The 16,071-nt window shown below is 39.3% G+C and overlaps 2 protein-coding genes across 2 annotated transcripts in view; both read left to right on the top strand.

Annotated features, from left to right (window-relative positions):
- The window catches only part of ecm1b (extracellular matrix protein 1b), a 6,412-nt gene extending 5,353 nt beyond the window's left edge, over nt 1-1,059 (top strand). Inside the window, exons 9-10 of the mRNA XM_020607238.1 lie at nt 227-314; nt 484-1,059. Coding sequence (XP_020462894.1) covers nt 227-314; nt 484-645 — 250 coding nt within the window. The 3' untranslated portion in view covers nt 646-1,059. The remainder of the gene's footprint in view (nt 1-226; nt 315-483) is intronic.
- A 2,067-nt stretch (nt 1,060-3,126) lies between these two features.
- On the top strand, nt 3,127-15,755 carry pip5k1ab (phosphatidylinositol-4-phosphate 5-kinase, type I, alpha, b). Its single transcript, XM_020607289.1, has 16 exons — nt 3,127-3,240; nt 7,559-7,593; nt 8,246-8,338; nt 8,541-8,671; nt 8,776-8,893; nt 9,231-9,383; nt 9,559-9,858; nt 13,568-13,803; nt 13,932-14,015; nt 14,131-14,179; nt 14,480-14,564; nt 14,677-14,844; nt 14,945-15,077; nt 15,160-15,222; nt 15,339-15,438; nt 15,530-15,755. Exons 1-16 carry the CDS (start codon nt 3,177-3,179, stop codon nt 15,530-15,532), a joined length of 1,815 nt encoding a protein of 604 aa, XP_020462945.1. The 5' UTR covers nt 3,127-3,176; the 3' UTR covers nt 15,533-15,755.
- The last annotated feature ends 316 nt before the right edge of the window (nt 15,756-16,071 follow it).

The following is a 16,071-nucleotide window of genomic DNA, read 5'->3' on the forward strand; positions in this document are numbered from 1 at the left end:
TTCCCTACAGTTTCTAGACTTCTGTTTCTTTTGATGATTTTTGTCATTTGTTCCAACTCAAATAAATCTCAAGCTACCTCACATGCCAAAATATTTCTTCAGTTTAAATTGTTGTACACCATTTTATTAGTATATTGTGTCATCAATATTTTCATGGATCTAAAACAAATGTGCACAGTATGTGAGCAATGCAAAGTCAGAAATATAACATGTGATTGTGCTTCAGGTACCCTGTTGGTTTTCCTCTGAAAAGCCTGGTAAACCAATGCTGCCCCCTGTCTAAAGAAGACATGTCCATCTGTTTGTTGCAAGAGGTGAGTAAAGAGGAAGACAGTTGATACAAAGTCTAGTAAGACGCAGTTTGGTGTGGTAATATTTTAAATGTAATATTTGCTAATGAAAATTTATAAAGCATTAACTCAAAATTCATTATTTTTTATGCTATTTCTCATTTGCTTGGCCTTGTTCTCTCCATGACATCAGCTTGACAGCATGTGTTCATCAAAGAGGACTTCTCTTTCATTTGTCCGCCGCTGTTGCCATGGAGTACAACCGACTTTTCAGTGTGCCTCCAGAATTCTCATGGATGCCATCACCAAAGCAACCAAAGTTTTAAACCAGAAGAAAATGTGCCCAGTCTCCTAAACCCTTATGGCCACTGGGCCATTCAGGGAGATGGCAAGCTAGTAACAGAGGGGCCTCCAGTCAATGAACAGGAGCAATTAGTGAAAATTAGAGATCTGTAAGCTGAAAAAATATTCCAAATGTAGACCAAATACTTGCGTCATCGACTGTCATAAGATTACATAAGCAGTGGAATCATGAGTACATCTACAAATGAACAGGTATACATGTTAGACTTTTTTTTTTTTTTAAGAACAGACTTGCCTTTGTTATTGTTCTGCCATTTTATATATTGTGCTTTTTACATTTGATTATGCTTGCAGTTTTTTGATTCTTTTGACATTGCAAGATTGGTTCTCTTCTTTTGTATGATTTTATGGTTAAGATCCTATTGACAACAGTAATAAAATCTAAATAAGCTGTTAGAAACGTAAATACTTCTTGTGTGGTTTGATAAGGAATGCAGTGAAAGTTGGCTAAAGAAAGCACCCAGTTTTACACAAAATAAGCAATTTGACTTTAAATAATGTATGGTTTATTATTTCATAGAACAAGTGGTTTACTTTAGTTTTTATATGTATTTCAAATGTGCCACTCCTCTTTGAGTCTGTGCCCCAGCCTGGCCACCCTGCCCAAAGGTTTTTAGATACACCCCTGTCAATGAGGATGTATTGATTTACTAACAGTAATGACCTTACCTGCAAGGTCATTACTGTTAGTTTAACCTCAGTTTGTTAGTACTGAAAATTTAATTTGAAATAGAGTAACATTACTTCTAAATAGCATGTAGCACAGTCAAGTTGTCTGCACTCAAAGTAACATTTATATGTTTTATAACAATATTGATGAGGAAATAGGTGTAACATATATCCCAACATTATTTATTGTATCCTGAATAAAACAAATATAGAAAACATACATAGAGACGGTAAGAAATTAGGGTAAATAAATGAAAAGCAAAAAGACTGGGGATGTCATGCAGCCAAGAATGAATCTAGTCAGGTCACCATTACAATCCCTTATTCAGCTAAATACAGTATATCATGCATTCTTGTAGTTTTTCTGTTTTCTGAGTCTGTGACAGAAGTGACACATTTCAAACACCTTCAAATTGGACTGACATATTTGATACAAATAAGAGGATACAGTGACGTATGTTCAGCCATATGTTTGCTTTGGGAACAGTTTTTTAAAAGTGTCAAAATACTCAGGGAAAAGAAAAAATGGGGGTATCATGTTTTACAGCCTAGAAAGAACAAAAATGTTGTTTTATCTGCAAAAAAGTATGTGGAGCAGCAGAGTCAGTCCTGAGGGGCTGAACAAGAAAATGTTGGATGGGATGGTCAGACTGGGGCAAAGACTCGGAGAGGAGTGGCATCTTCCACATACATGTAAAAACTAAATTAGGCCCCTAATTCTGTGAGATAATGAACCATACACTATCAAGAATCAAACTATTTATTTTGTGTAAAAATGAGACACACCTAGTGTTTTCTTTAGCTCCTTATTTACAAATGAATCATGCTAAGTACTCCACAATGAAACAATTGGAGAAATTAATGGAAATATTATGCTACATGCACGATATATAATAAAAGTAATTTGACCAATATTAATTATAAAGCACCAGAAAATTGTCATTCATTAATACTGATAGGCATTACATTTTGACTCTGGCAGGGGTGGCCAATCAGATTTAGGGAGTGGCCAGTGCCACTCCTGGCCACCACCTGGCTCCACACATGATAATTGAGAGCAAAAATTATGATCACCAAGGCAGAAATTGTACATGGCCTATGAGTACTTGTAGAAACCTTTTTTTTTAACTCTCTGCATTTCACACAACCTAGAAAACTGGAGATCAAGAAACATCGCAATAAATATCAATCAGTAGAGGGCAACAATATGTCATTACAGCGACTAGTGTGCGTATCTAAGGAAGACGTTTAGCTGATTTCCCCTTCAGTACGCTGGGGGCGCTGTTGTGCTGCTGCCACATGAACATCAGAAATCAACAGTCTTTTTTTTTTCAACAACTTTATTCATCACGAAGAATACAGTACTGTCATCCAAAGATACAAATATAAAACAGTGTATTCAAAATACATTCACCGAACCAGAATAGAAACAAATAAAAGAAAGACAAAGAACTCAAAAAAAGATAAGGGGGGGGTTATAATCTAACCAGAAATTTTAAATAAAGTGCATAAATTAATTGTTTTGATGGCCTTTGCATTATCAGAAAAAATATTGAAGAAATGTATTGTTTGAACTCTTTTAAAAAGACCAAAAATACTCTTTGCGAATTTACATTTGTGAATATGAAATTTAGCAAATCAAATTAGCAAGTTACAAACATATACATGAGATGAGAATCGTGTTTTTAAGCAACCAAACAGAACATTCTTCCAGTACAGATTAAAATCCTTATCAATATTTATATGTATAAAGTCACAAAAGTCAGACCAAAATATTTTTTATAAAACAACGATACCAAAATAAATGAACAGCAGTCTCAGGGTCAGAAATCAATAGTCGGTGCTGTCTGCGATATGAGCAGTGACATCGTAATGGCGACTGCTGGAACAGCAGACCAGGGATCAACAGTCCCGACAGGTATCTAGTTAGTAAATCGCCCTCCTCTGTTTTAATGAAATTAACATGCAAATATGTCGATGTAACATTTTGTAGCAATGAAAATGGCGTATTGTGGTGACTATGGCTTTATTGTGCCTGGTAGCTAGCTAGCATCGAGACGTTAAATCTAACGAATAAACCAAGCGGTGGCTAACATTAGGTTAGCTGCCTTGTTAATATGCTTTGGTTGTTAATTACACGAAGCTTTAGTTAGCAGTCCACCAGTAACATTATTAAAACAGAACTATCTAATGATGCTAATAATTGATATTTCGCCTTTCCACGTTGGCAAAACGTGTGTTTTGTTATCAAGCCGGTAATTTCGTTAACGTTATGCTAAAGAGCTAATGTTAGCTGTATGAAAGGATGAGGTTTAGTAAATATCAGTCACTTGCTGAGGAAGTGAATGTTCTTAGGCTATTGTTTTAATGGTCTGTTTATCCATGGGAAGTGTTAGGTATTTTTAGTCAAATAGATATTAGATAGATACTTTATGTATTAGACATGTTTAGTGGAGATAGGGTGTCTAGTTAGACTGTTAAATGCTTAGGCATGCTTATGAGTTTCTACAGGGTACATCTGGTCAAGGATAACTAGAGAGAAGAGTTGATGACTGTCAGCAGACAGGGTGTTTAATATTATTATTATGACGTGTATAACTGTAGCTTTAGCCATAATATGTTCTTATGTTTAAGTCACGACATGTTACTAGAGGTCGTGAGAATGTTTTTAGCTACACACCACTTAATCAACAGACACACACACATTGATTTGCTTCACGTTTTGACTACTGCTATGACCAGCTGCAAAGCTGGTAACAGAGACGTCTCGGTTGACGTTTCTGTGTAGTATGGGGCTAGCCCAACTGAGGGGATATAATGTATAGGCCTGGTGGGTTCAGGGGCTTTCATCTTACATCTGCCTGCGAGCAGTTTGGAGGTGCAAGATACCTGAGCGTGTAATGTTAATTTTACCTGTGATCCTTGGAATAAATCAGCACTGTTTTGAAGTTACTTGGACTGCCTCGTCTCTCAGAGTTAGCATGGTAACAAGAACCAAAGACCAACAGAAGTTAGCGGTGGCTACTCCGTTCTTTTGTCTCCTTAGATTTTACACCCTCCTCTTCCTTATTCTTTTAAGTACGTAAAGTTTGCAAATAAATTCACTTTACATTTATTCACTTACCAGTGTTTCCAAGTTGACGTGATGATCCTACTGATTTCTTACATAATTTTAAACAGTGACACAGTCATGCTTAATTTATGAAAATACTTCATTCATTCTGCTCGTGAACTCTGTATAGTATCTCTAATATCAGATCTGTGCATGATGAATTGCTAATGCTCTTCCTCTTTTCATTGTCCACACTGAAACAGTACAGGGTGGTCCTGGGCAGTTCAGAGGTTTCTTTTTTTTATTGAGGATGGGACAGATGATGAGAACACTGCAGCTCATTGATCTGTTTAGTTGTGTGTCACTTGTCAGTTTCCCTGTGCATAGAGGAGCTGCTCTTCCCTTGGTAGCCACCCAGTCTTAATCAGTGAATAAAAATAGTGGCTTCAAAACACTCTCCTGGCTACAACATGGCAGAGTGCCCCAGACTACAAATACAAGATATAGAATTCTGTCAAACACACACACACTCTTTGACACTTGAGTGACGGCAACATAATGTAGTTTCCCTTCTGGTTGTTATTGGCCTTGTTTCATAATTGGGCTAAGGACCAGTATATTTATGGCCTCTTCATAGGCAGAAAATGATGTGAGGAGAGTGTGCATGTCCCATATTGTTGCCTTGTGCAGGCTGCAGGCTACATGTTTACAAGGCTGGCAGGGAGTTGTTTATTACTCCAAGAGGAACAGATGGTTTACCTGCTGTCCATTGACAAGCTAAAGTCATTAAGTAATTGGTAATTAATCTAATTCCTACCCCAAATCTGCTGGGCACTCTTATTATGTAGTTCTATACTAGCCCCAGCTTGTGACACTCATTTATTGCATATACTGAAGTCACAGAGATAATCTTCTGTGAGCTTTCGGAATTGAAACTTGCTGAATGTTTTAACCCTATACCGTTGTTTCGTCATGGTTTCTTTTCAGTTAAGCAAAGCTGGCAACAGCAAATTATGTCTCCTCTGGCACTTTTTTTTTGTGGAAGTTGAGCATGAATATATTATTCAAACCTTATATTATTCTGTTATTGAAAATTAAGTGAAATTGGTATTGAAATTGTTAAAAACATTCATGACATTGGGCCATTTTCATACAAAGCCAGTGTTAAGACGTCATTTCCTGTCGCCACCTTTGTTTAACTGAAAAGAAACTATGACCTGAGAAACAGATTAAAATGATTTTTTTTTTTCTGGACTGGATCAGATTATTTTTGATAACACATCATTATAAGAGTCTGAGGATTTGGGAAATACCTTCATAATTTGGTTGTGTGTTATGAAATGACAGTACTAGGTTAAAACATTCAGCGTCTCAGTTCCATATGAAATATTGTAAGTGAGGTTCTCAAAGCTAGTTCTATACTGACTTTTGAGAAAAATGGCAGTGTGATAAAACTAGGACTGACAATTATTTTTCTGAATAATAAGTTAACTATTTTGTTTATAAAATGGCAGAAAATATTAAGAAATTACAATTGAACTTTTTCAGAACCCAAGTCATTGTCTTAAAATTGTTTTATGTGACAATGGGTCCAAAAACTAAAGCTTCCCTAATTCAAAAGCAGAAAATCTATAAATTTAAGCAGCTATAACCAGAAAACTGCATTTGATTGTCAAAATAGTTGTTAATTTGTTTTCTAGTTGAAATGCTTTTGTTTCAACACAAGATAGAACACATTTTCTTCTGCCTATGTACAGTCACGCTTTATCTCTTAGACATGAATGACAGAACCATCACACACCTTGCCCTGGCAATAACAAATGACACCATGAATCCATACTTCACAGTATTGCCATCTGGTTGAAGATGCTGAACTTTAAAATGGAGAAGAGCATCTGCTATTACAAACAACAGACTGCATCCTTGAGAATGCTGTAAAGATCTGGTCCCGTTTGTGTGTGTGTGTGTGTGTGTGTGTGTGTGTGTGTGTATGTACAAGTTTGGGTCCTGGTTAGGGACATGACTGTTTGGTGTCTATGCTGTGTGAATATTTGTATGTATTTGAATTGTCCTGCTCCACAGATATTAGGACTCAGTTTTGGAGGAGAGCATTACAGCGAGGTACTCGCATGGATGTGCGTTAGTGTTTCAGTATGCCTGAGCACAACCCGCATGAGTAGTGACGATGGTGTGCTGTTTTGCATAATGAAAGGGAATGTGGGCAAAACGATGCTCACTGTTTCCTGGTGGATTGCACTGTGTCCCTGTTAACTGAGAAGAGATGCATGGCATTTAGTGATCCTGCTGTATTATTAACACTCCCACCTTTTCTTAGGTTGAAGTGTACACTTACTATGCATTGCCTGGATTGAACCTGCTGAGTGTAGATTTACATACCACAGGATTGTATTACAGGTGTTTACACTTATTAACATCTTTTTGTATGTTTATTGGCACTGCAGCATTGAAGTAGATGTTGCCACTGGTTACAGGCTAGAGGTGCTTGCAGAGTGGGTGAGGTAGTAGGTTTAAACAGCAGGTTTATCTAAGGACAGAGGAACTCACATTGAGCATTTCTTTTAATTCAGTTATGTGCTTTCCTTAAAAAACTACTATGTGCTGTTTTTGTTATTATGTTTACTTAGGAACATACAATCGACCCATGTGTCTGGGTCATGATTTATAGTTTTACTTCCTATCTTTGGTTATCAAGCAGACAAGTTTTACACACATTCAGAGGTCATTGCATGGTGATGGTATTATGTATTCATAATGTTAGCATATTGAAGCCAATTATAATGATGACAACATTACTGAGTCACAAAGTAGGCTGTGACAGAGGGACCACTTGAATCTGGAGCATCCAGCTCCGGGGAGAAGTAGTTCCACTTCACAGAGAGTTGGTTGTATCTGGGGCAGTGGCTAGTAACTGTGGCCACATATAGTCATCAGCCAGTGCTGGAAATAGGCCTACTAATTAAGCAGCGGAGGGTTTCTGAAGTAGTCATTAAAAAATTCTTTCATGTTAAAAGCTGCCAACTCAAAGATTTCAAAAATAATTTCAAGCATCAAATTTACACTGACTGCATAGTTTGGCTTGCATACAGGTTTCATGGAGTTGAGTTTTTCAGTAGTCGGTGTCTTTGTCACACTGTGAAAAAGTAACTTGTTCTTCTATTTTCAGGCACCAGCAGCATCCGAAAAATGGCTCCTTCAGAGGTAAGAATATCAGACATTGCATTACGTGAATTGATAAAACACCTCTGTCGATGTAGTCAATTGTGAAGCGTGACGGAGAACAGGTTTTGAAAGTTCAAGCCTGCATTCATGCAGACATCAGCATCTTGAGAGGGCCAGTCACTGAAAGTTCATGAAAGTAAAAGATTAGCTTTTGTTATATAGGTGATAATGGAATAAATGCCTGAAAAAACATGTGGACCAAAATGTTGTTACTGCAACCTGTTTAGCCAAAGTAGTTGTTGATCAAAATAATGCAACAGAAAATCTGAAGGATAACAGAAAATATGAGAATATTTGTAGAAGGGATGAGAGATTTTCAGAGAACTAATTAATGTAAATGATAAATGACTTATTTAAATGAAGTTTCTTACTAAAGTAAAGTGGACATAAAAGTATCTGTCATGCAAAGATAAAGCCAGACCAACTGACATTTCTTTGGCTCCCTCCCCCCCTCAAATTGACCTTTGTGAGAGGTCAGCAACTTGTCAGCCAGGTTGAAAAGATTGTCATGTGATGATGTTTACCCAATGTGGCTTAAAGTTTACATAAAAGTAGCTCTTTGTCTTCTGTGTTCACAAGCAGAAACAGACATCACTTTATGTTTTTAATGTTTTCTCTTGGTCTTTTCAAGATGCCTGGCTCTTCAGGCACAACTCAGAGTATGAAGAAGACCATTGGGCACCGGGGCGTTGAGACCACCACAGGAGAAACCACCTATAAAAAGGTTAGTACAGTGAGGGGGGTCAGTGACATTGGTTTATTGACACCCAAATATTGAGCAGCAGCGGTGAAAAGAAGCTGGTATTTAGATTCTAAAATTAGTTTGGGAATTCCTCTCACTTGATGCCTAAAAATAGTAAATGAAAACGCAGAAGTCACAGACTGGTGACTGGTGCTTATTCTTTGTTTTGCTCTGACCTCTCTAGACCACATCATCTGCCTTAAAAGGTGCAATCCAATTGGGCATCGCTCACACGGTTGGCAGTTTAAGCCAGAAGGCGGAGAGGGATGTTCTCATGCAGGACTTTGTGGTGGTTGAAAGCATCTTCTTCCCCGGGTTAGTAGCAGAATTTGTTGTTGAATAAACATAGTACATTTTTATTTTTTGATGTCATGTAGTTTAATGGGCTTTCTGTTTCTTGCTCTCTCATATATTTTCAGTGAAGGAAGTAACCTGACTCCTGCTCACCACTACAGTGACTTTCGTTTTAAGACCTATGCTCCTATTGCCTTTCGTTACTTCAGAGAACTGTTTGGCATTCGGCCTGATGACTACCTGGTTAGTGCTTATAAAAAACACACACTGCCATGTCAGCATTTTGAATTTTGTGCTTTTACCAACTAGAAATGCCAACAAAGTAAATGTGCAATATCAGAAGGCCATGTGTTCCTGTCAAATGTTGGTGGAATTATACAAATATTGTATGCACTCGTAAAAAACTGAATATTTTTGTTAGTTTTTATGTTAATTTATTTTAGCACCCTTTCCACAACCTCCTCAGAATCCTCTGGCTAGATCTGACACCACTGCTTTAATAAAATTAGAATTGTGGCTCTACCAACATATTTGCTCCATTTTGACTGTGTATTAATGCACACTCCTCTTTCTTTTTAAGTATTCTCTGTGCAATGAGCCGTTAATCGAGCTGTCCAACCCTGGAGCTAGTGGATCTCTCTTCTACGTCTCCAGTGATGATGAATTCATCATTAAAACTGTTCAACACAAAGAGGCTGAGTTCCTCCAGAAACTCCTGCCTGGATACTTCATGGTGAGCCTGGATAGCATGGACGATGGGAGTACGCTCAGTATGAGTGATTATTATAGCAGCATCTATAATTATCATGAGAGTAGGAGGCGAAACTGAGTAGGACCTTTAATAATTTCTTTCCAATTTAAATGTGTCAAATATCTAATTAGTTTTCTATATCCCTCCTCCCTTCCAGAATATAAACCAAAACAAGCGCACCCTGCTGCCCAAGTTCTACGGGCTGTACTGCGTTCAGGCAGGAGGCAAGAATATCCGTATTGTTGTGATGAACAATCTTCTGCCTCGAATCATCCCCATGCACCTCAAATACGACCTGAAGGGCTCTACCTATAAGAGACGAGCTTCCCCTAAGGAGAGAGAAAAGGCTGTTCCCATTTACAAAGACCTGGACTTTATCCAGGACTTGCCTGACGGTCTGCTGCTGGAATCCGACAACTACAATGCCCTGTCCAAGACCATACAGAGGGACTGCTTGGTGAGTCACAAAAGCTGTTTTCACACATGATCTCCAGATTGTGTCTGTACAATCAGGCCTGGATTTTGTCAAGAGTTGCCGTTTCACACATGTAGCACACAACAGGAGATGGTCTGTGTCAGACAAGTTCTCACCTACTGGAAATACTCCATTTGGTTTATGTGCCAGGGGCACGCCTGGGTAGAGTGTGCAGGAGGTGGGATATGTTTGTCTGACAATTCTGGTGCTGTCGTGTCTCCAGTGGGATATTTTTGTTGTTCTTTGTTGTAACTGACAGTTTTTCTTTATCATCAGATGTTTGTGTTCCTCTGGTTTTGTTCTGGTCACATGATATAACATTATCAACATGCCCACAAGCTCCATGTGAATACTCTGGACTATATGCTGCTGTATTCTTTAGGGATGGGCATTTCAAGCTAAAATGCCATTCAGTATTCACTGGGAACTATTCGACAACTAATCAAATGGGCTCACTTGGACCTTACGCAGACTTTGTACTAGAGAGCCACTTAAGGTCTGGGTTGACTGACTCGGACATTTGTGTTCTCACATATAGCTCCCCTAGTTAATGTCTAGAGAATTTCAGGGTCCCAGTGCATGTCTGAAGAGGGCTAAAGACCCTTGTCTGATTTTTGACTGACTGATTTTTATTCAACTACTGAGCACCCAAGCCTCTCAGCGCACATGGAATTACGATGTTTGTTGCTTCACGGTGAGCTCTGCAACTTCTTGCAGTTTTGAAAACAGGAGTCTATTGTTGAAGAAATGACTCGAGCTCACATGACACTGCAAACTAATGCTTTATTTACTTTGAGGGATAATACTTGTTGGAGTGATATTTATAGGCTGGTGCCATTGCACTTAACACAGGATGTCAATATGTTAAGTATAATTTTTATTGGCCTAGGGAAAGTCAAACAAATTGTAGGACAGAGGCCGCATGTCTATTGTTGACCAAAATATGTAGGGCTGGACCCAGTAATTCAGCTATTCGGATATTCATTTGTTGGGTAGGTAATCAGTTTTCAATTTTAGTATTTGAATATTTAAGACAGCAGGAAATGTCAATGTAGCCTAAATCCAATGTTGAAAAGGAAAGAGAACATGACGGCAACAGTTTGGTCCGCTTGTACTCACATCTCTGAAAACTTTGGAAATCTCCAGACAAGGATATGCATTATTCGGATAGGTGACCAGATCTTCTAAATCTAAATGGTGACTTTCTTGTCTTAAAAAATATAAAATCTTAATAAAGTAGCATAAGACCAATCCTAGGATGAAATATTCAGATTCAAAGTTCCCAGTTGAATAAATCATAAGCAAAATGTTGTTAACACAAATGGCACCTCTTTACTGTAGTAAGGCACACAGATGGATTTTGGTGACACTAGGTGACCCTAAGAGGAAATAACCATCCATTATCTATACCGCTTATTCCTGAATAGGGTCATGGGGGGGCTTGAGCCAATCCCAGTTGACATTGCACGAGAGGCGGGGTACACTCTGGACAGGTCGCCAGTCTGTCACAGGGCAGACATGTAGATAAACAACCACACACCCGCACTCACTCCTGCTGGCAATTTAGAGTAACCAATCAATCCAAGCTGCATGTCTTTGGACTGTGGGGAGAAGCCGGAGTACCTGGAGAGAACCCAGGCAGGCACAGGGAGAACATGCAAACTCCACAGAGAAAGGCTGGAGGTTGGCTGGGGCTCGAACCCAGAATAGTTTTGTAGTATTTCTTTTTGGTGTTGCACTTTGTAGACTGTCCTTGTGCCCTCGTCTTTTTCGTTGTTTTGGGTATGTCTGAATGAAGCCCTGAGGACCATGAGGTAAAAGTGCCCCATGTGTGAATTACAGAAAGCTGTGGCTTTAACAGACTGATGAAACAGCAGTGTTATGTTATCTCATGTCTGTAAGGGCTGTACTGTATAAACACGATCTGTACTTTATAACAGCACGGTCTTGGCTGAGAACAGAGATGTAAGTGATCAACCACCCACCTGTCTGCCATCTCCCCAATCAGCATATTTAAATGCTATATGCATCTCTTTTTAAAGGTGCATTAACTAAAATTTTACACATGACACTCTGACTACGGCTCTTGTATTATTTAGTCCGTAAATCAGCCCCTCCTGCGATGGTCATAAGAACCATTCAGCCCGAAGCCTGTTTGGGGGATTTAAATCTACGGCGCCTCCCTGAAATAAAATGTGTATATCTCCGCAACCACACGGTGTATTTGGTTACTCTTGGTGTCAAACGAAAGGGAACACTTGTGAGATTTGTCAGGAGGTGTAAATACCATTTGATGTTTTGTTTTTGAAGAGTAAATAAAGATGGAACACGGCACAGAAATTTCGCTGTACTTTTCGCGAATTGAAAATTGTTGAAGTTTGTTGGCTTGTATCTCTGTAATGCTTTTACTGAGCATTTTTTACATTTGACATTTATGGAATCTGTGCAGTGTGGGCTTTGTTTTGAGCCATGGCTAGCAGTGTTTTGATGGATTATAGTCGGTAAAATAGTACAAAATATGAATCGTATGCCTGGCAGAACGCCCCCTAGTGGACCTGAGATGTTGCTTTATTGCTTTTGCTGTGTTTATTGTGTGGAAAAATGGTTTATATAACGTTGTAGCCGAGGTTTCGTTGAACATTTTGATGTATACATTGTTGGGGGTCGCCTATCACAACTCGCGTAGCATTCTTGTATTTTCCGTTCAGCCCCAGGGTCCCCTTTGAAGGGGACCTTCGGTTAAACCCTCTAGCGCCCTCTAGCGCTTTATTGTTGGTCATCATACTGATGTGCTTTTTAGGTATAACTTTAAGGTTTAAAAAAAAAAATCTTAATTCAATTTTTGAAAAACATTTTAACCCTGTAAAGCCTGACTCATCAAAAAATAGCCAGAACATTCTCATTTTTCAGAACTGAGATGTTTATTAAACCTTTTAACAAAATCCAAAATATAATTCATGATTTTTATTTGCCATATAAGCATAGACAGACAGTCCAGGCATATAGGAATAGAGGTGCCATATTATTTCTATTTTTTTTGTATCACATTTGATACATGGGGCATTTTGGGCGATTTTTTTTTTTTGCTCAGGAACCTCACGTATCAAATATGATACAAATGGTTTTATAGGGTTAAGTAATGGCCCTTGTTAACAAAACATGGACTAAATGAAGTGGCATCCAGTTTCATGCGTTGTTACATGTCTGTCATGCTAAATATTGTCAGTATTTTTTGTGTAAAGGTTTGTTTGAGTTTTTCTACAGCTGTAAGTTTAAAGCCATCTTTCACTTCCATGTTCTGGCACTGTCCACAAACAGCGGGCAAATCAAAGAAAGATAAATACTCAAAAAGAACCTCAACAAATGTGTTGTTATGGCAGTCATTAAATAATTAAGTCAAGAACACAAGACAAGAGCACTTCCTACTTATAATCTTACTATCAATGTATGTAGACATAACGTCCTTGTGTACAGAACACTATGGCCTTGCATTTGCTCTGTCATACCCATAACAGAGGTGCCAGCTAGACAGCAACAGTGTTAACAATAGTTTAACCAATATCAAACATGAAAAGCATGTTTTGGTTAACATTACACTTGATTTATAGATGATTCATAATTGATTGCTTATAATTTCCACTATTTCCTCCACAGTGTCAATTCGTTCATTGTATTTGTATGTTTTATGTAGCTTTTACAGAGTTTCAAGATCATGGATTACAGTCTGTTGATGGGCATCCACAACATGGACCAGGCCATTCGAGAGCGGGAGCGTGGTGGGGGTAATTCAGGTGACAGCGCAGGTTCAGAGGGAGCTGTGACACCAGATCAGCGCCGGCCGCAGGCCCAAAGAAGTCTGTACTGTACAGCTATGGAGTCTATCCAGGGGGAGGCCCAGGGGAAGGGAGCTTTGGATTCAGATGACCAGTGAGTCTTGCTGGTTAGCTGCCTACAAGCAGAGCTGAATTTGAATTGCAGTGTTTGTTTGTAGTGTAATCTGTGACTATGATCTGGCAGTTAAATCATCTGCTGTTGCTCTGGCCTTGTCCTTCCAGCATGGGTGGTATTCCAGCTCGTAATGTTAAAGGAGAGAGGCTGCTGATCTACATCGGCATCATCGACATTCTCCAGTCTTACAGGTTGGTGTTTCAAAGCACCTAGATCAGTTCCTTGTAGAAACACTTCTGAATTCATGAGTAAACTTTCCACATTACCCATTTACTGTATATAATTTCATCACGTCTTACTATTTAGGTTTATTAAGAAGTTAGAGCACTCATGGAAGGCTTTGGTCCATGATGGGGTAAGAGCCTACACACTCTTCTATGGAAGATGAAGGATAAGGATAATCTTTATTTGGCCAAGTATGTTACACACACACACAAGGAATTTGTTTCCGGTACCCTGTAAAGAAGAAGAAACTAGTAAGCAGTGAAACTCAGCAAAGCGGCTCAGAGTAGAGAGATTTAATGGATATAAATCGTGTTGGTATGAAAACTAAATTGTCAAGATTATACACAAGCTGAAAAAAGTAGCACTTAGTACTGTTTTGCTTGAACATCTTAATGTCAATCATATTCTAATGGCTATTTTACTGTTTTAGGACACTGTTTCGGTTCACAGACCTGGCTTCTATGCAGAGCGTTTCCAGCAATTCATGTGCAACACGGTGTTCAAGAAAATTCCACGTAAGTCTACGCATGTGTGATTCTATAAAACTCAGTAAAGATATTCTAATGCATTGAAATCATGGAAATCCCAGGTGTTGATCATTTCAGCTTTCACATATTCTGTCTTCAGTAAAACCATCACCATCTAAGAAGAGTCGTGGTGGAGGTCAGGGAGGGCTCAGGAGGGCCCCCACCCTAGGAGCACCCACTCCGCTCTCCCACGCAACAGGACAGTCATCTGTTGACCCCAGAGTCTACCACAGCCACATTAAAAGCACTGAGTCAGATGCTGACAGTGGTAAGAACTGAGGCATTGCAAGCAATGTGTAATTGTATCCGTGGCCCTATTTTACCCATGACTGTGCTCAAATACTGGTGAAATTCGCTCTTGTTCTCAGGCGTGCAGTTGGGCAGACCAGATCTTGTTCCGAGGACCCCTCCACTATTAGACAACCCTGCCGACTGTGAGGCTAACCTGTCCACCTCATCACTAGGCAGCACAGGAGTTGCCCCCACCTCTCCTCCCATACGGTAGAGATAATAATACATGACCATTGTTCTTCCATTCCACTTTGACCCAATTTTAATTTTCCTCTCGTACTGCTCTCTGCAGGTCAGTAGGAGTGGAGGTGCACAAATCTGCAAACACAGACCATGACCAGGGTGCTTCCCACAGGTACACACGACAGTGACAGGCCATAAAATAATACCTTCATCAGACTGTAATAAAGATGTATTTTTATCACTTGTGTTTGTTCCTATGCTTCATTAATCACCTTTTCTGTCTGCCAGTTTGGGGGCAGAAGGGGCTCCAGATAATTCTGGCAACCTGTCTGGAAACGAAGACGTAGTTTCACTATCAGACATCGTCCCCGAGACCAACATTTGTTTTGTAAGTCTTAATGTTGAAACTGTACATTGGCATATTTGTGTTAGAAGCTTTTAGAGCCTTAGTAACCTTTGGATTGCTTTTATCTCCACAGTAAAAAAAAAAATTTTGAAAGGACCTGTGCCATTTAAAGATGAGGTGTTTTGTGGATCAGGTGAGGTGGATGGAAATGAGGTTAAAGAGTCACCCATCCACTGCGGGTCCTCTGTTGCACCTCTGTTGTGTTCTCATCCGTTCAGTATACACAAGGATCACTGGATAAAGCAGCGAGGTGCAGGGGAGGTTGTGGCAATGAGAGCGGCGGTGATGGGAAGATAAAAGAGAAGACGGTGTGTGGTGGGCTTTCCCAGGCATCAGCTCTATCACTGTGCACACATCCACACCTGTCTCAAAGCCCCGCTGTCTTTCCTAAACACCTGGAAAAAAAGTGTAGGCCCCTCAGCTGGCAGCTCTTTAGTTGGCCCAGCAGTATTACATTGTTTAAACAAAACTGTCTTTCATTTTCATAAAGTGTCTGTCTGCTGCAATGTCATAATAAGCAAAATAATTAGTTGTATATTGTAAAAGGCCCAGTCACCAGCGGATGGTGAAGGCAGTCAGATTCTCCATGAAGAGTTAGTTGTCGTGCCCACTTTT

Source organism: Monopterus albus, unplaced genomic scaffold, assembly GCF_001952655.1.
Source record: "Monopterus albus unplaced genomic scaffold, M_albus_1.0 scaffold84.1, whole genome shotgun sequence".
Classification (NCBI taxonomy): domain Eukaryota; kingdom Metazoa; phylum Chordata; class Actinopteri; order Synbranchiformes; family Synbranchidae; genus Monopterus; species Monopterus albus.

Excerpts from the sequence above, each read along its gene's own strand:
- pip5k1ab (XM_020607289.1), top strand. The coding sequence starts at position 3,177 with ATGAGCAGTGACATCGTAATGGCGACTGCTGGAACAGCAGACCAGGGA. Across the intron at positions 9,384-9,558 it reads TCCTGCCTGGATACTTCATG|AATATAAACCAAAACAAGCG; the intron begins GTGAGCCTGGAT and ends CCTCCCTTCCAG. Across the intron at positions 15,223-15,338 it reads GACCAGGGTGCTTCCCACAG|TTTGGGGGCAGAAGGGGCTC; the intron begins GTACACACGACA and ends TCTGTCTGCCAG.